This window comes from Ochotona princeps, chromosome 15, assembly GCF_030435755.1.
Source record: "Ochotona princeps isolate mOchPri1 chromosome 15, mOchPri1.hap1, whole genome shotgun sequence".
Classification (NCBI taxonomy): Eukaryota; Metazoa; Chordata; class Mammalia; order Lagomorpha; family Ochotonidae; genus Ochotona; species Ochotona princeps.
The window spans coordinates 49,875,102-49,894,523 of NC_080846.1; the positions used below are offsets into that span (position 1 = coordinate 49,875,102).

A 19,422-nucleotide genomic window follows, 5' to 3' on the forward strand; every position below is an offset into this window, starting at 1 on the left:
AAAGATCTGCAAGGTTCAATAACTTCTGGTGTGGGTTTGTTTCTCCTGTCATCAACCATTATGTATTTTTTTTACAGCTTTTAAATTGCTATAGAGAGAAATTGGTCAGGATCATAATAGATAGCCCAGGAGCTGCCAAGGATACCCTCGTATAGGTTGGGTTGGGAAAAATTCAATACTGGCTTGATTTTATTTATCTAAAGGCTGTGCCTTCAACATAATTCATGTTGCAAATATACCAGGTGATAGTGAAGCACAAAATTATGCCATTTGTTGAAGAAATATTCTTTTACTCCCTGAAGTTTTATAGCCTGAGATATTTCTTACTCCAGTTATATAAAAATTCCTTTTCAGACAGCATGTATTAATCAGTTTTTAGTATATTGATTTAAATTCTAGTATCTTCTCCACAGTTAAATTATCAGTGCTTTAGAGATTCCAGTTTACAGCCGTGCAGATTTTCATGTGTCTTCAGTGTTCACTAAACTGAGACTGGGAGTACCTAGATTGGCAGGTTTCGTGTATGTGCTCCTGGTTAAAATAGATGATCTGCTGAAATGACCTGGAGAGGGTTTTGAAACCCGCAAGCTGCTGGTGTCCAAAATTTGTGCAGACTGGGTAATGCAAGCGAAAGGACTGATATGGTTGATTTATTTTTTTGAGCAAACAGAGGGAGTTCTAAGGATTGGTTCACTCCTCAGATGCTTCAGGTAAGTGGCCAGGACTAGGCCAGGCCAAAGCCTGAAATTCAGTCTACCTCTCCCACCTGTGTGGCAGAGTCCCAGCCACTGAGATACCTGCTGCCTCCCGGGGTATACATCAGCAGGAAGCCAGAATCAGATGTGAGACCAGGACTATAAGAGGCACCAGGGGTTGGGAGGTAACCGGTGTTCCACACAGCATCTCTGCCACTAGGCCAAGCATCTGCCACATGATGAGTTTGGAAAACACATGGCTATAACTTTATTTGGTAGTGATATTTCAGTTCTGCTCACTCTTTCATGTTTTGGAAGCATGATCTGCCAAAGCAGTGTATAAATCTAAGATTCATGGCAGTCCACTAAGGATTGCTATTACCCATTTGTCTTAAAATTTATGATGAACTCGTCAGGTTCTTTGAGATTGGTGACAGTCTGCAGGTTCATGCTTCATCATGTTTGATTAAGGGAGGGGTGAGTATGAGATTAACACTCACCTGAGCATGTGGGGCCTTGATAGGAGTCAGTGCATTCTACAGGTAGAGTTGTTGGAAACCACCATCTAGAAGACATTTCCGGTGATGGTGCCAAGTTCTGCTTTCTCATAAATTTTGGAACAGTTGGATATCCAACCTCTTGACCAGGAAGATTGGGTTTAGAAGTGGCCTAAAGAAATTTAAGGAAGACTGAAAGTTGATTCAGTAGATTTGAGTTGGGGGATGGGGGATTTTTAAACTGGGAGTGAAGGGAACAATGCTACATCAAATCATTGTGAGATATTAAGAATTTATAAGTTAAATAGACCGGCTTAGGGGTGGACATTGGACACGAGGGCTGGTTAAGATGCCATTTGGGGCTGCATTCCATATTGAAGTGCCTGTGTTCAAGTCCTGACTCTTTCCGATTCCAACTTAAGGCAAGTGTACACACTGGGGAGGCAGCAGGCAGTGGCTTGAGTATTTGGGCCTTTGTCACCCACCTGGAAGATCTGAATTGAATATTGGACTGCTGGCTTTTGGGCTGGTCATGGCTATTCAGGCATTTAGGGTGTGAGCTAGTGGGTCTAAGATGCTTCTCTGGTTTTATCTTTTCTGCTTTTCAAATAAGTAAAAGTAATTAAAAATTCACAATCAGAATTGTAGTGAGTTAAGCAGCTGCTAGCATCCCATACAGGAATGTTGGCTCAAGTCTAGTGTATTCACTTCTGGTCCAGCTCCCTGCTGATGCACTTAGAAAGGCAGCCAGTAATGCCCCAAGTATTTGGGCCCCTCCTATCCACCTGGGAGACCCACGTGGAGTTCCAGGCTCCTTGCTTTGACCTGTACCAATCCTCACCACTGCAGCTATTTGGGGAGTAAACCAGCAGATCAACCCCCTCCTCCTCTGTCACTCTGTCAAATAAGTCTTTAAAGTTATATGTATTTACACTATACGTAATCAGTTTATCAGGCAGAACTTTGAGCAGAATTGAGGCCCTCAGTCACCTATGTGATATGGTCTTTGGGGCTGTACAACTAAATGGAATTTATAAAGGAGCCTTTGTCTCCATTTATAATGTTTGTGTTTTAAGGTAAAAGAATAAGAATTCTTACCCAACGAAGCAGGATACCTGGATAATTGACAAACGTTTACTTGGCCACAGAAGGGTTCTGTGGCTGGTTGAAGCAGAGCCTTCGCCTCATGTCTGAAGGATTATGAAGTGGAGCTGTGCTGGCCAGAGAGCGTTTCCTCTCTCCGCACTCCTGTCTATTAATAAAGTTTGTGTTGTCTCTATGTGGCTTGTTAATGATAGGGGTGTTAACGACCACAGTTAATCTTCCTCCTCAACTCTCTCTTAATCCAGTCTCTTAAATAGACATTTAAAAAGCTTTTAACTCCTTTTGAATTGGGTGCTCATGGACTTTTTGCTGGAGGTGGAATGATAGGCATCAGCCCATTTAACAAAACCTGAGACAGCTGGGACAGCTATAATGTGCATCTCTGTGCTGTGTTTTTGTTAAAATGCCTCATAACTGATACTTTGGAAATCATAAATCCAGCACAAGGAAGCATCTTTATAGAGGGTATTTTGGTTTTATGCTGTGTGTGTTACATTCCTAAGACCATTGCAACTTCCAGGTCCATAAAGAGCAAAGGACTTGGAGCAGATGAAAACGGTTGATTTCTGTAAATTTGGGTTATTTTCATCAGTGTTATTTTGCTGAATAAGGCTTTACAGAGAAAGCTTTGAAGATTGCTCTGCCTGACAATGTAATGTTTCCCTAAGCCAGCCTTCCCCCATTGACCTGAAGGATATCAGTGGGAACAGTGGGAATTTCTCAGGCATGGAGCAACTGATGCCCCTGCTCCTTAGCCCTTGGCTTTCCTTTCTGGAAGATTCTGCCTGCTCCAGATAATTTAGTGGGTAGTTTGGTGAGATAGTATACAGCAATAAAAATAAAGCTTAGTGAAAAATCTAGAGTTATATCTGCTTTTATGCAAAAGTGGTGTTGCAAAGAAAAATATGCTTCACCAAGAACTAAGAAGAGTCACCAGGGCAGCTGGCTTTGAAAAGTAATGACTAGGGCTCGGCGGCGTGGCCTAGTGGCTAAGGTCCTCGCCTTGATCCCATATGGCCGCTGGTCCTGGTCCCAGCAGCTCCACTTCCTCTCTATCTCTCCTCCTCTCAGTATATCTGACTTTGTAATAAAAATAAAATAAATCTTTGAAAAATAAAAGTAATGACTAGAGCAGAACCCTAGCAGATGATGCCAGGGGGCCTCCGTGGGTGGTTCTGCGACTCCAACATTGATTGATGCCAAAGGGCGGGTCCTTACATCTTTGTTCTTTCGATCACCCCAGCTTTCTTGTAATTGTTCTTTGAAAATGGGACCTACATTTTTAATTTTTTTTTCCCCTTATAATTTGTGAAATCCTTTTTCCTCTTTATGCTTCACTTCTTCCCTCTTTTTTTTTTTTTTTTTTCCTCCAAGATTCATTGGTGAGAAGAACCTCCTATCAGCAGTTTGGAATGTGGGTTCTGACCATACCCGACCACCAAGTTCTTTGATGTTTTCTCAAAGCTTTCTTACTGCATCCCTAGTTTAAGTGTTTTTTCCCCCAACATTCAGAGTCCCCGAGGTGAATCTGCCTAGCTTTGCTGATAAGGATGGGGGAGCTGCTCTTCTCCATGTTCTCCTGGGCTTCAGTGGCTACAATGCGTCCGTACTGGCTGATACTTTTACCAAAGTGCACATGTGGAGACAGCTAGCTGTTCTGCTTGGAAGACCCTGGAAACTGGAGTCGCTAAGCTCCCTTTTCCATGGAGCTTTCCACAAGGATAAGGTTGCATGCTTGCAGAGGCTCATCCTCTCTTCCTGTCACAGTATCAGGATTTCACCTTAATCATTCCATCATCTTGCCATCCCTGTCTCATTTCTCATATGGAAAAACTCTTCCACACTCACTCCCTGCCTCCTCCAGAATGCAGCATGAGCCACCAGTCTCTCCATGTGTTATCTGGTTCCTCCTGGCTCTAGCCCTTAAATTGTCCCGTCTGGCTTTGTGTTTCATTTGACCCTAATACACTGGGTCGCACTGTCTAAAAGAGAATTATGTCCCCTCCAGTGTCTGAGTGCATTTCTCATTTCTTACTGCTGCTCCTGAACAGATCTGTAACTTCAAGGTTAAGATAAGACACATTCCATCAGAACTATGTCGTCATCCTTGCCAGTTCCTGATCTGTGACTGTCCGGGAGATTTACAAGACAATTGCATGCCATTCTTTAAAGGATATTATGGTTGGACTCTTGACTCCTGGCATCAGGCCCAATTCGATTTGTCAGCTGCTGCAAAACCCATTTCCCGAAGAGCTAGGGAGCTCAGCTTGTGTGTCCTTTTCAGCAGTTCTTAAGGGTGGGAAGGAGGGAATGCATTGGAATCTTTATTTTTTGCCTGGGCGAGCAGTAGGCAACAGAATGTCTTTGGCCCCTTCCTTGTTGCTTTTTGCTTTTCTTTTTCTGAAAGGTTTTGCCAAAATATTAGTGATTGATGTCATTTTTCCTGTCCCTTATCCCTTCACGGAGTTAGCACTAAGCTTTTCATTCTGCCATTTCCAGAGTTTTCGAAGTTTGAAAGAATGAGAATATTTGACCCTTGGGAGAGAGCATACCTACCCGATACTAGAATGTATCTAGTTAACAAAGACATGCTTCGGCTTACTGTTGTGTGTGGGAGGTACTACCCGTGTTAGGGGGTTGCTGGCTTTGGAATTTGGGAGGTCACGTCCTTCCTGCTGTTGTCTTCACTCTAATATATTTTTACAAGAAGTTCTCTTTCAGGGGCCATACTTTGCGTGGAACACAGGTAGTGAGCTTCATTTGTTCTGTTTTAATCTAGGATTAGATCTAAAATGTTTTCCCAAGATGACCATGGCAAGTGAATCAGTCCGGCCGCTGTGTAAATTTTTTGGTTAACTGGTAATGTTGAGGTTAAAAAGCAGGGTTTCTCCCCCCCCACCCAGATTTCCTTCCTGATGGCTCCGTTCAGGTTTAAGCAAGGCCCCTGTAATTAAAAAACAAAAAAACTTTGTTCTCACACCCTATGGCTTCTTGTTTGATGGCCAAAATGGTCACCATTCCCTATTTTTGTTAGGTTTTTTTTTTTGTCTTAGATTGTCCTTTTTCCTTACTAGCCATGGTAGCAGCCTGTGGCTCTAGAAACTTTCGTGTCTGTTCAAGAGTCAGGATTTAGAGTGAAAGGTTTGTTAGGCTGGGAGGAAAAAATATAGGACCTTTGTCTCCAAGTATGCCTGCCTTGTACCAGTCTTACTCTCAAGAATTAGGGATATATGAGTTAGTTGTATATGAACGGTGTATCTAGTAGGTAGTACTCATTAATTTTTTTGTAGGTAGTAATTATTAAGAAATCTGATTGATAGCAGAACACAGAGCATTACAAAAACAAAGAACAAGAACTGCTTTCAGTTCAGTGGGAACGGTTCTGGTCGGACTATTTCTCTTCTGTAACTACTACATTTAGGGATTTTTTTTTTCCACCACCTATTATATTGATAGAAAGGTTTTTTGGGGGGTAGTGCCTCTAAGTGGATAGTCTATCCCGTAATCCTTCCAAAGAAGGAAGGTTGTATCTTTAAAATACTTCCCCTCCCCCTTTCCTGTTATTTCTCCCCCCCCCCAAGCAATTTTAATTATCTGTTCAGTGACAGATGGTGGAAAGGCCTTGTTCAAAGTGCTTTGGGTGGGCTGCATTAGGGAGTGGGTGATTTGTACTGATATTGTATAAAGACCCAGCCTTTCTCCTTTCTTCCTGCTAGTTGGGTTGTAATCTTGTTAAATGATCTTCAAATGCTATTGATTAATTTACAGTACTCTAAGAATAAGCGCAGGTTTTGGATTTAAAACTTAAGAACCAATTCCCTGGAGTTCTGAACGCCTTAGCCTTGAGACCAAAGAAGCTCCCCTCCAACTTCTTCACCCAGTCTTCATTGAAAAGGAAAGTTAAGCCTTTTAACTTTTCCATTTGCCTCTCCCCCTTAGTCTAGTACGGCTGCCAGTTGCCATGGCAACGGACTGGGACAGCTGCGCAGTGGCGCCCAGGCAGCTGGGAGGGGGCGGGGGAGCTGCCAGCCCGCCAAGCCCCAGACCTGGGAGGGGAGGCCCCTCCTGTTAGCCCAGAGGGAAAGAAAGAACTGGGGCGATCCGGTAGGTAAAGGAGGGAACCCCCCCATTCATCTACCTTTGGGGCTCCTCTTCTGCATGAAGGTACAAAAGGAAATTTCACCCTTTCCTCCTTCAAACTGAAGAACACATATGTAAATCTTAGTGGGTTTTTTTTTTTGCTGGTGAGGCAGGGGAGGCCATAGCCACAATGCTTAACTGCATGCATCTAACATGGGGCTGGCTTTAACCCCAGCGCTCTGACCTCAACTGCTCAGCTCCCGGAAATTCCAAGGTGAGTGGGGGTGGGGGTAGGGTACTCTCCCTGGAATATGACATTTCCTGTCTCTAGTGAGGACGAAGGCTGTTTGTGTGTTAAATAAACCAACTCAGATATATTTTCTTGCAGCTTAGGACCGCCTGAGCTAAATTCAGAAAAATCCCTGCCTACATTCTCCCACTACTCCCTCGTCCAAATCAAGTATTTTAGTGAAAACTTATTTTATTATAGGGCAATAATAGATACAAGTAAATATTTAGGTGGGCATTCCTAATGTTAGGAAGTTTGAGATTGGTTTCCAACTATATGTTCTTTATAATAATTTCTTAAGTTTTGTTAATTTGAATTGACCGATGCAATTTTATGCTCCTTGAACATGATTCTGAGGTTAGTGGTGACCCTCCCTGTTCCCGGGAGTGGTCAAGATGGAAGGATTTCACAGTGCTGAGTAACAGCTTTCCAGAGGAAAAACAAAATGAAAATGGAGTTCAGCTAAGAAAACAATTCCTGCTCCTCCTCATGCAGACTGGAGGCACCATTTAGCACGGCTAAGGAAGAATTGGTGAAAATGATGAGAGTGACAACAGGGTGGAAATTTTGAAAACTGGCTTCTCTGTTGAGCACCCCCTGCCGTGCATATTTCTGAGCTTAACTCAGTTTCCATTTGTGTTGCCTCCCTGGGCTTTCCTGGGGCCTCTGAATGGTTCTTCTGTGTTTCCAGGAGACTTCATGTTGATGTGCAGTCTGGGGCCAGAGGCCCTCTTCTCCCCTTCCTTTGGCCCAGAGTCAACTTAAGGAGAGCTGCCTCCTTCACTGTTTGCCTTAGTTGAGCTTCGGGGAATTCTGGAACCATTTTGGCAATTTTGAATTTGGGGGCTGTTTTTTTTCCCCTTCCTGCCTGCCTTTCGCGGCCACATGAACTGGCTAGAGAGGAGACTTAGTGTGTTAGAGATGTCAGCCTTGCTGTTGGACACTGATGGATGCTGCAAAGGGACAAGCTCAGCTTGTTCAAGGGAAATGTACTGAGTCACGGGAAATGTGGTGAGAGCTGCTTGGGCAGGTTGTGTTTGTGCTGCGCTGAGACGGTCAAGATGCTCTGAACAGAGAATAGTTACATTTCGGTGGCTTTTCTTTTCTTTCTTTTTTAATAAAGACGCTTATTCACCGCAGAGGGAAAGATTGTCATTCCATCTTGGTTTAGTTAGCTGAAGGGTTTCCACATTTCTTGAGTTCTGGTCTACCGCAGTCCTGCTTGTCTTTCTGAAGTTAGAAGAATCCCACTACCTAATAATTTTGATCTCTTGAGCTGAGGAGAAAGTTGTACCTGGGGAGGTGAAAATGAGCCCGTTTTTAAATCAAATTCCTAGGGTTGCTTAATAGAGTGATTCAAGACTCAGAAAACTGCATGGCAACATTGTGCTGGGGTACTGCCCCCCCAATCCAAGGGGCCAAGACTCCCACAGCCCTGCGCATGGGTTCCTAACCATCTGTCCTCCCCTTTGCAGAAACCCCGTGACCTTAGTCCTTCAGGGCAACAGCGTGCAACATGGGAAAGAAAACCAAGAGGACAGCGGACAGTTCTTCTTCAGAGGATGAGGAGGAGTACGTGGTGGAGAAGGTTCTAGACAGGCGTGTGGTTAAGGGGCAGGTGGAGTATCTGCTGAAGTGGAAAGGCTTTTCTGAGTAAGTACCTCTGTTGGGATGGAGGACCCTGCAGGCATGAGTGCCTTGATTGGCTTTCCCACAAGCCACCACCAGCCATGTCTTCTCTCTCTCTTACCTGCACACCTTTCTTAACAGGCAGAAAACCCGGCAAAGACTGAACAAATGTTTCCCCATTTAGGACAGGCAGTGTAAGGCCTTGCTTCAGGGTACAAACCAACAAGCCAGCTTTCCCTGGTCCAGATTTTTGCTCTACCACTTATAAGGTGAACTGGATGATAGTAGCTAATTTCCTTAATTTTTTTTCGTACTTCTTAGCAAAGAAATAGTACTTAACGGGCCTAGCGTGATGGCCTATTAGCTAAATACTCACATTGTAGGCTCCGGGATCCCATATAAGTGCAGATTCATGTCCTGGCCCCGCTTCCCATCCAGCTCCCTGCTTGTGGCCTGGAAAAGCAGTCAAGGACAGCCAAAGCCTTGGGACCCTGCATACGTGTGGGAGATCCTAGCTTTGGATCGGCTCAAGTCTGGCCATTCTGGCCACTTGGGGAGTGTAATCAGCACATAGAAGATCTTTTCTTTCTCTCTGTGTATCTGATTTTCCAATACAAATAAATCTTTAAATCTTTCAAAAAAAAAAAATAGTACTTACCATGGAGTTTTTGGGTGGATTTGAATGCCTCACAAAAGCTCAGTGTCATTGTGAACTGCTGTTCTTTTGGGTGTAACTAATCTGAAATCTGTATACTTAACTAAAGGGCTGAAAAGTCTGTTTCATAGCCCATGCTTATCCCAAGCTGCATCTCTCTCTCTAACTCTCTCTTTTTTTCTTTACATTTATTTTAATTGAAAGGCAGAGTTACACCGAGGAGAGACAGAAAATTCCTCCGTTCCTGGTTTACTCCCCAAATAGCCACAATGGCCAGAACTGAACTGATGGGAAGCCAGGAACTCTTTTGGGCATCCCTTGCAGGTCTAAGGTCCCAGGTCTTTGGACCATCCTCCACGATTTTCCCAGGCAGTAAGCAGGGAGCTGGATGAGAAGTGGAGTAGCAAGGTCAGCTCTTACAGGCGGGGGATTAACTAGTTGAGCCGTTGCTCCACCCCCCCAGGCTGGATCTTGGAAGTGTCCCAGGTTGAAACCACTTTATCTTAATGTAAGATTTAAACCTAAAGCCAACGATTTTTGAAAAAAGACTTCAGACATGGAGATGCAGTAAAAGGAATTGGAGTAAACATTCAAAGGAAAACCATCTAGTTTTTTTTTGTTTGTTTGTTTGTTTGTTTGTTTTTTTTTTTTTTTAAGATTTATTTATTTTTGGGTCCGGCACAGTGACCTAGCGGTTAAAGGCCTTGCCTTGAATGTGCAGGGGTCCCATATAGGCACTGGTTCTAATCCTGGTGGCCCCACTAAACCATTCAGTTCCCTGCTTGTGGCTTGGGAAAGCAGTCAAGGACGGCCCAAAGCCTTGGGACCCTGCACCTGCATGGGAGACCTGAAAGAAGCTCCTGGCTCCTGGCTTTGGATCAGCGCAGCATCAGCCATTGTGATCACTTGGGGAGTGAATCCTTGGACATCGGATGGAAGATCTTCTGTCTCTTCCTCTCTGTAAACCTGACTTTATAATAAAAATAATAAATAAATCTCTTTTTTTTTTTAGGATTTCTTTATTTAAAAGATTTATTTTTATTGGAAAGGCAGATTTATAGAGAGACAGAAAGATCTTTCATTCGCTGGTTTACTCCCCAAGTGGCCACAACAGAGCTGAGTTGATCCGAAGCCAGGAGCCAGGAACTTCTTCCAGGTCTGCCATGTGGGTATAGGATCCCAAGATTTTGGGCCATCCTCTACTGCTTTCTCAGGCCATAAGAAGGGGGCTGGATGGGAAGTGGAACAGCTAGGACACAAACTGGTACCCATATGGGATCTCAGCACATGCAAGGCAATAACTTTAGTCACTAGGCCACCGTGCTGGATGCTACCTACCTTCTATGATTAATATTTTATTTACTTCAAAGGCAGGGAGCTAGAGAAAGCGATCTTCCATCCCTTGATTCCCTCCCAAGACACCTACAGCAGGCAAAGCTGGAACATGCTGCTAAGGCTAAAGCCAGCAGCCAGCACGTCAGTCTAGGTTGCCCGTGTGGGTGGAAGGAACCCAACCTCTTAGGCAGTCACCTACTGCCTCCCACAGTGTGCACTAGTAGGAAGTTAAAATTGAGATCAAAGCCTGATTAAATACCAGCATTCCAATATGGGATTCAGGCCTCTCAGGTGACATCCAAACCACCATGCAAAATGTCCACCTTTGTAGTTAACATTTTTAACTAATCTGTTCCTTTAAGTAAATTAATACATTTTTTTTTAAAGATTTATTTACTTTATTACAAAGTCAGGTACACAGAGAGGAGGAGGAGAGACAGAGAGAAAGATCTTCCATCTGATGATTCACTCCCGAAATGAGCCGCAACGGGCCGGTGCGTGCTGATCCGAAGCCAGGAACCAGGAACCTCTTCCGGGTCTCCCATGTGGGTGCAGGGTCCCAATGCATTGGGCCGTCCTCGACTGTTTTTCTCAGGCCACAAGCGGGGAGCTGGATGGGAAGTGGAGCTGCCGGGATTAGAACCGGCGCCCATATGGGATCCCGGGGCTTTCAAGGCGAGAATTTTAGCCGCTAGGCCACGCCGCTGGACCCTAAGTTAATACATTTTAAGATTGATACTGAGGGGCCTGGCACAGTAGCCTAGTGGTTTAAGTCCGCGGCTTACATGCATTGGGATCCCATGTATTTGCCAGTTCATGTCCCAGCTGCTCCATTTCCCATCTGCCCCCCTGCTTGTGGCCTGAGAAAGCAACAGAGGAGGGCCCATATCCTTGGGACCCTGCGTTGGGTGGGAGACCCGGGAGAAGCTCCTGGTTCCTGGCTTCAGGTTGGCTTTCTCTCTGTCTCTTCTTTCTGTAAATCTGACTTTCCGGGCCCGGCGGCGTGGCCTAGCGGCTAAAGTCCTTGCTTGAAAGCCCCGGGATCCCATATGGGCGCCGGTTCTAATCCCGGCAGCTCCACTTCCCATCCAGCTCCCTGCTTGTGGCCTGGGAAAGCAGTCGAGGACGGCCCAATGCATTGGGACCCTGCACCCGCGTGGGAGACCCGGAAGAGGTTCCAGGTTCCCGGCTTGGGATCGGCGCGTATCGGCCCGTTGCGGCTCACTTGGGGAGTGAATCATCAGACGGAAGATCTTCCTCTCTGTCTCTCCTCCTCTCTGTATATCTGGCTGTAATAAAATGAATAAATCTTTTTAAAAAAAAGTCTGACTTTCCAATAAAAATAAGTCAATCTAAATAAATAAATAAAAGGATCGATACTGAGGTTGCTGATTAGAATTTGTTAGACAGTAACTGGCTTTGTGCTGAAATGTTAGATTATTCTTTCCTTTGAAATAAATAGAACAGAGCTCATTTTAAAGCATAGAGAAATAGTTTAAAGGTGAAATAGGTAAGGCTCCATTAGATCAGAAGTAGAGCAGCCAGGACGCAAGCTGGCACTCTTATGGGATGCTGGAATTGCTGATGAAGGTTTTACCCATTGTGTCACGATGCTCACCCCCTGCCTCAATGTCTGATACCTTCCCAGGATGTCTAATAACAAAGAATATCCCACAGGCCCACTGTGGTAGCCTAGCGGCTAAAGTTCTCACTTTGCATGCACCAGGATCCATTATGGGCGCCGGTTCATATCCCAGCGGCCCTGCTTCCCATCCAGCTTCTTGCTTGTGTCCTGGGAAAGCAGTCGAGAATGGCCCAAAGCCTTGGGACCCTGTACCCGTGAGGGAGACCCAGAAGAGGCTCCTGGCTCCTGCCTTCAAATGAGCTCATCTTCGGCCATTCTGGCCACTTGGGAGTGAATCATCAGATAGCTGTATCTCCTCCCCTCTGTAAATCTGACTTTCCAATAAAATACATAAATCTTAAAAAAAAAAAAAAAAAGATATCCCACCACTGCTGTAATTGATTTTTTGGGGGCTGTTGCATTGACTCTCTGGTTAATCCTCCAGGTGCCAGCTTCTCATTTGGGTGCTGGTTCAGTTTCCCATTGTTGCACTTTCCATCCAGCACCCTGTTTAATGACCTGGTAAAGCAGCAGAGGAGAGCCCAAAGCCTTGGCACTCTGCACCTGGCTTTGGATCGGCTCAGCTCTGGCCATTGTTAGGAGTGAACCAGCAGATAGAAGATCTTCCTCTCTGAAAATCTGACTTTCCAATAAGAATAAAATAAATTTTTTAAAGATTTATTTATTTTTATAACAAAGTCAGATTATGCAGAGAGGAGGAGAGACAGAGAGGAAGATCTTACGTCCGATGATTCACTCCCCAAGTGACCGAAATGGCCGGTGCTATGCCAATCCGAAGCCAGGGAACCAGGAACTTTCTCCAGGTCTCCCACGCAGGTGCAGGGTCCCAAAGCTTCGGGCCGTCCTTGACTGTCTTTCCAGGCCACAAGTAGGAAGCTGGATGGGAAGTGGAGCTGCCAGAGCTAGAACCGGCGCCCATATGGGATCCCGGTGTGTTCAAGGCGAGGACTTAGGCCACTAGGCCACGCCGCCGGACCATAAAATAAATCTTTGAAAATAGATTTGGAGCTGGTGGCTGATTGAGTTGCTGCCTGTGATAATGGCATCCATGTAGGGCTCCAGTAGAAATCCCAGTTTTTCCCTTTCCAGTCCACTCCCTGCTAATGCCCTTGGAGAAGCAGCGGAAGATGGCCCGAGAGCTTGGGCCCCTGCACCCATGTGGAGGCCCTGAGTGAAAGTCCTGGCTCCTGGCCCACCCTGGCTATTGCAGGAATTTAGAATGAAGCAGCAGATGGAAGTTTTCTCTCTATGTCTTGCCCTCTCTAATTCTGCTTGTCAAGTAAATAAATAAAAATCTGTAAATACTGTTCTTTTTCTTTTCCCCACCAATCACAAGTAAACTAATAAGAATTGGTTTAGAGTCTTTAGAGCAATGCTCTCCAAGAACAATATAAAGCCAATTTTGAAATTTCTAGTGGTCACATTAAATGTCAGTATTATTTATTTTAATGATTGATTGATTTGGAAGGCAGAGTTAACAGAGAAAGATCTTGCATTTGCATGTTAACTGCCCAAATGGCCACAACAGCCAGGGCTGGATCGTGTTGAAGCAAGGCATGGAACTCCATCCGGGTCCCCCATGCAAGTGGGAGGAACCCAAGCGTTGGGACCATCTCATCTGCTTTACCAGGAGCTTTAGGAGTGAGCTGGATCAGAAACCAGAGCATCTGGAACTTAATCCGGTGCTTGATGTGGGATGCCGACCTTGCAGGTAGCAGTTTAATCCCTGTGCCATTGTCATCCCCTGAAATTAATTTTTTTTAAAGATTCATTTGGTTTTATATTATTTGAATTACAGAGAGAGAGAGATACCTTTCTTTGACTAGTTTATTCTCCTAATGGCTGCAACCCCCAGAGTTGAGCCAATATAGAGCCCGGAGCTTCCTCTGGGCCTCCCATGGGGGTGCAGGGGTCCAAGGGCTTGAGCCATCCTTCTCTGCCTCCCCAGTTCATAAGCAGGATGCTAGATCAGAAGTAGAGCAGCCTGGACTAGAACCAGCACCCGTATGGGGTGCAGGCATTGCAATTCAGAAGATTAGCTTGTTGGGCGACTGCTCTGGCTCCTCCCTGAAATTATTATTATTTTTTTAATTTACTTATTTTTATTACAAAGTCAGATATACAGACAGGAGGAGAGACGGAGAGGAAGATCTTCCGTCCGATGATTCACTCCCCAAGTGACTGAAATGGCCGGTGCTGTGCCAGTCCGAAGCCAGGAGCCAAGAACTTCCTCCAGGTCTCCCACGCAGGTGCAGGGTCTCAAGGCTTTGGGCCATCCTCGACTGCTTTCCCAGGCCACGAGCAGGGAGCTGGATGGAAAGCAGAGCCACCGGGATTAGAACTGGTGCCCATATGAGATCCCGGGATGTTCAAGGCGAGGACTTTAGCTGTAAGGCCACCACGCCGGGCCCTGAAATTACTTCTAATAATAAATTTTATTTGCTCTAAAATGTCAGAAATACTATCGGCATTAATATACAAATGTATTTGCTATTACTCTTGGGTTATTCTTTAAAATCTAGGGTACAGTGTAAAGTTTATGAACTAAATATACTACAAGTCAGTGTTCTGCTGATACTTTGGCTAAAGATGTGAATCAGGAGCCTTTGGAATACACTGAAGGTTATTTCATTGCACAAATTAAGATTTCTTGGGGCCCAGTGCAAATGCTCAATTAGTTAATCTTGCCCTGCTGCAAATACCGGGGTCCCTTATGGGCACCAGCTCATGTCCCAGCTGCTCCACTGCTCTACTTCCCATCCAGCTCCGTGCTTGTGGTCTGGGAAAGCATCAGAGGACGGCCCAAAGCCTTGTGATCCTGCACCCATGTGGCCGACCTGGAAGAAGCTCTTTAAGAAAATGTTTTGAAATTTCTCATCTGGAGCCCTATGGAACTTTTAGGTGGGACAGTGTATGCATTGTAGAATTCTGAGCATTGCTGTTAACACTAGTTGTTGCACTCAGATGACAAAGCCATTAGAATCCGCCCTTGGTATTTCCGAGGTGGAATACCTGAGAAGGGAGCCATTGAGTTTGAGAGAGCAAGAAGACTGGGAGATAGGCCCTCAGACAAGGTTGGGGAGGCTACCAGATGCATTAGGCTGTTGTCAGATTGTCCCCTCTGCAGAGGAAGAAATGAACCGAGTTACTTATTGAAAGCAAGGTAGCGTGCTGGTGGTGGAGCAGGTATCCATTATCTCATGTCTTTGGCCCTAAAACTTAAACTCTCATAATTATATCATGCTGTTTTGGGGGTGGAAATTAGCTGAAGTAGAAACAGTGGCGTCCAAATGGTAGGAAAGGAGGTAATCGCTGCGTGTGGGACTGCTTTCTCGGATCAGCAGAGACTCGCTGCTGCTGCCACCACCAAGCTACTGCCTGGGTTCCAGTGTGGCCGCATCTTGGTTCGATGCATTAATTTCCCCTGGAATAGTGAACTGTACTGTTTGGGAACTCGGAGGAAGGGTTGTTGTGTGAGAACTGTTTTGCTGAGAGGTAATATAAAGGAAATGCTCTCCCGATAGTAGCTTAAATGATGTAGGAATAAATGTTGTCTCAATCTTAGACTCCTTTGATAGGAAGTTATTTTTAAGTCTAAATATTGGAGATTTTCTCATCATTCTGCTTCCTTTTTGAGTCACGTTATTTGGCTAGTGTGCGTTAAGAACCATTCCTGTCCAAAGACGCCTAGTGTAGAGGCTGTTAGAGTGTTGGGCACACTGGCATTCCGTGTGAGCACTGTTGGCTTTCAGCTACTTGACTCCCTATCCTTCCCCGTGCTGCTGTCCCTGGGAAAGCAGCAGAGCCACATGGAGCCGAAGCACTTGACCCAGCCCTGGTCAGTGAGGCAGTTCAGAAAGTGAAGCAGCAGATGTAGAGTTCTTTCTCTAACTGTACCTTTAAAATAATAATAGTAATTTTTAAAAGGATGCTTAACTTAAAAGATAAAAATAATGAGGCAGTTATAAGAAAAGCATAAATTTAAAGAGTTGTCTGTAAATCAGTGAGGGATTTACAAACACTAGGATAAATTTATAGATACCTTTTTTTTGGGAAGATTTATTTATTTTTATTGCAAAGTTGATTATACAGAGAGGAGAAGAGACAGAGAGGAAGATCTTTCATCCGATGATTCACTCCCCAAGTGACCGAAATGGCCGGTGCTGCGCCAATCCGAAGCCAGGGAGCCAGGAACTTTCTCCAGGTCTCCCACGCAGGTGCAGGGTCTCAAAGCTTCGGGCCGACGACTGCTTTCCCAGGCCACAAGCAGGGAGCTGGATGGGAAGTGGAGCTGCCAGGATTAGAACCAGCGCCCATATGGGATCCCAGCGCGTTCAAGGCGAGGACTTTAGCCGCTAGTCCACGCCGCCGGGCCTGACTCTTAAGTTCTTCATGTGGTTAGTTCTGGCTTCTTAAAATTTGTGCCAAGAATATAAGATAGAAGTTGGAGGACAACCATTTATTCTCGTAGCAGCACTCTTTTAATCCAAATTTAGCTAGAGTGGCTTATTTTTATTTGTTGATAGAAAGGTATGTTTTGATTCCCAGCCAATTATAGACTTGAGCCCAGAGCACTTGGATTAATGCACTCCACATGCTCCTTCCTGGTGTCTTCTGCTTTGCCTTTATTGCAGTGATTGAAAACCATCCTTCCTTCTTCTCAGTAACTATTTACAATCCTCTAATACTCTTTGGCAGTTTGTCAAAATATGAGTAACACTGAAGACAGGGACTAGTGAGGGTGCCTGACTTATCAGGCTGTTCTCTCTTCAGTAGCCACACGGGCGATTACAAGTCTGAAATCACCCTGTGAGTCCAAGTTGGGGTTTTTAGTGCTTTATTGAGGCATAACATGCATATACCATAAAATGTGTCCATTGGAATTGTGCAGTTCCTTGATGGTTTGCGTCTCAGGGCTGTGCAGCAGTCAGCACGCTCCGTGTGCAGAATGCTGCCTTACCACCAGTTCTCCTGAGGCCATGTGGAGTCTTTTTCCCAGCCCCAAGGCAGCCACCACTTTGCTTTCTCTCTCCATATTTGTGTTTCCTAGGCCTTTCATAAGTTAATAGTCTTTTGTGCCTGTTTTTTTTTTTTTTTTCACTTAGTGTAATATTTTTAAGGTCTTGCAAGTTGTGGCATATATTCTTTGTATTTTGGGTTTTTGTTGTTGTTGCTAAATAGTATTTCATTATGTGGATAACACCACATTTTGTATAACCTTCACCAGTTGGTAGACTGGTGAATTTTTTTCTGTTTTTTGTTTTCTGTGAATTGTTTTCTGGTTTTGATTACTAAAATACTTGCTATAAACAATTGTGTACATAATTTTTTCGTTTCTCTTGTGTATAAATTAGGATCAAGTTTGTTTCTCCTTCAAAGCCTAGGGTTTCTGTTCCTTCCCTTACATGTCCTTTTCTAAGGCATTGGATTTTTTTACCCCGTTGTTTTCCTTTTGTGTCCATCCTTCTTGCCCAGGGAGCACAATACTTGGGAACCTGAGAAAAACTTGGATTGCCCTGAGCTAATTTCTGAGTTTATGAAAAAGTATAAGAAGATGAAAGAGGGTGAAAACAACAAACCCAGGGAGAAGTCAGAAAGCAACAAGAGGAAATCCAGTTTCTCAAACAGTGCTGACGATATCAAATCAAAAAAAAAGAGAGAGGTAAGCTTCGTTTTTCTTCATAAGCTATTCTTTCATTCCAAGAGAGAGGGAAGGAGAGAGAAAGAAAAAGAAAACTGCCTCATATGTGTCTTGATGTATATAACCTGTACGGGGTAGATTGTTGAACAAAAGAGCTTTTAGGAGGTGTGTTGGTTGGCCACAGTGCCCCCTCCTGGGTGAGTGAGAAATAATTTGTGACAACTGAGTAGTACTAATGTGGGAAAATCACTTCTATAAAACTTATACCACTCTCCACCTTCTCCTGAAACAGAAGTCTAGTTATCTTCGAAGGGTCTTTGGTGGATTTTTGAGCAACGGAAAAGAGCCTTGAAATGTCTGCCACTTTTTCTTTTGTTTCGAAGTTGGCAGTTACTTTGAACCCTTTCTTAATTGAGATGAAATATGCTGTTTGAAACTCTACAGTTCAGCAGCACTTACATTCCTGCCTGATCCTTTTATTTCTACATAATATGAATAGAAATTAATTTGGGGGGTCCCACTGTTAGTGCGATGCTGGCATCTGTGTGGGTGCTCGTTCAAGTCCTGGCTCCTTCATTTCCAATCCAGCTGCTGCTAGTTCGCCAGGTGTCGCTGTCCTGCAGGGATGGACTTGGTGCATGGAGCCAGTAATGGCACGTGTGGACTCTGACTGATGGTCAAAAGCCGACGTTTATTAGTGGCATCAGACCTTCATAGACCAAGGGTCACTTAGGATAAGGGAGGAGGTATTGAGCTTATCTACGGAACCCATCAATTGTTTCTATACTCTTGTTTGGAGCTCTTGTTTTGTATATCCCACCAAGTGTTCTCATTCACATGCTGTCCACTCAGCTGTTCTCATACAAATGATACCCAATCAGTCACACAGATGGCATCCATCCAGTTCTCATACAAATGTTATCCTGTCAGTTGTAATCCTGTGCTCGCTGAGCTTCTAGGGTCACAATGTCCTTCTACAGCCAGGGAAAGCAGCAGAAGATGACCAAAGTCTTATCACCCTTGCACCCTTGTGGGAGACCTGGATGGAGTTCCAGACTCCTACCTTCAGCCTGTCCCAGCTCTGACCGTGGTGGCCATTTGGGGGAATGAACCAGCAGATGGAAAATTCTGTCTTGCCCCTCACTCTGTCTCTCACTCCCACTTTGGCTTTCAAAGAAATATATTAAATATTTTTTGAAACTTTTTTTTCTCTTACTACAATATTTTTGTTTCCATTAGGAAGTATATTTGTGAAATTTGATTTGCTTGCTTTGCTCTCTGTTGTTCAGTTCTCAGCTAACAAGTACAGGCATTGTTACTGTCTTCTTTTCTCTCCTTCTTTAAGCTTTAAAAACATATGTTGTTTATTTGAATGTCAGAGATCCTCCATCTGCTAATTCATTCCCTGTATGCTCTCAGTGTCTGGGGCGAGGCCTGAGTGAGGCCTCAGTCTGGGCCTTTCACCTGTGGGGCAGTGGGTGTTAGTTATTTAAAAAAGATTGTAGAGTTCTAGTTCATAGGATATTACGATATTATCCCGCGCAGCTAATTCCCACAACCTGGTTCTTTACCGTGAGCTGAAACACACCAGACGCAACGAGGTATCTTAGGAGGTTTATTCCAACGGGGCAGGAACAGGGTAGAGGTGGTGAAGATGAGGAAAGAGGGAGAGGAAAGAGAGAGGGAGGGATAAGAGAGACCAGAGAAGGAGGGATGAGAGAGCGAACTGCACCTGGGGTTTCTTTTTCTGCCAGGTGAAGGGGGTGCGGATTGGGAGGGATTGAGGGCAGGCCCCAGGGGATTAGTGCCTGGGGATGATTGGTGAGTGGGTGGGATTAGGGGAGGGGCTGGA

At 44.7% G+C, this 19,422-nt stretch overlaps 1 protein-coding gene across 3 annotated transcripts in view; it reads left to right on the plus strand.

Annotated features, from left to right (window-relative positions):
* CBX5 (chromobox 5) overlaps positions 1–19,422 on the plus strand; it is a 42,124-nt gene that overhangs the window by 11,141 nt on the left and 11,561 nt on the right. For 2 of the 3 annotated variants that reach the window (XM_012926347.3, XM_004583151.3), the window contains 2 exons: positions 8,141–8,318; positions 17,405–17,591. In XM_012926347.3, the coding sequence (XP_012781801.1) occupies positions 8,182–8,318; positions 17,405–17,591 (324 nt within the window). In that variant the 5' untranslated portion in view covers positions 8,141–8,181. Of the gene's footprint in view, positions 1–6,516; positions 6,651–8,140; positions 8,319–17,404; positions 17,592–19,422 lie in introns of those variants that run through there. The other variant, XM_012926348.3, reaches the window with a different exon arrangement.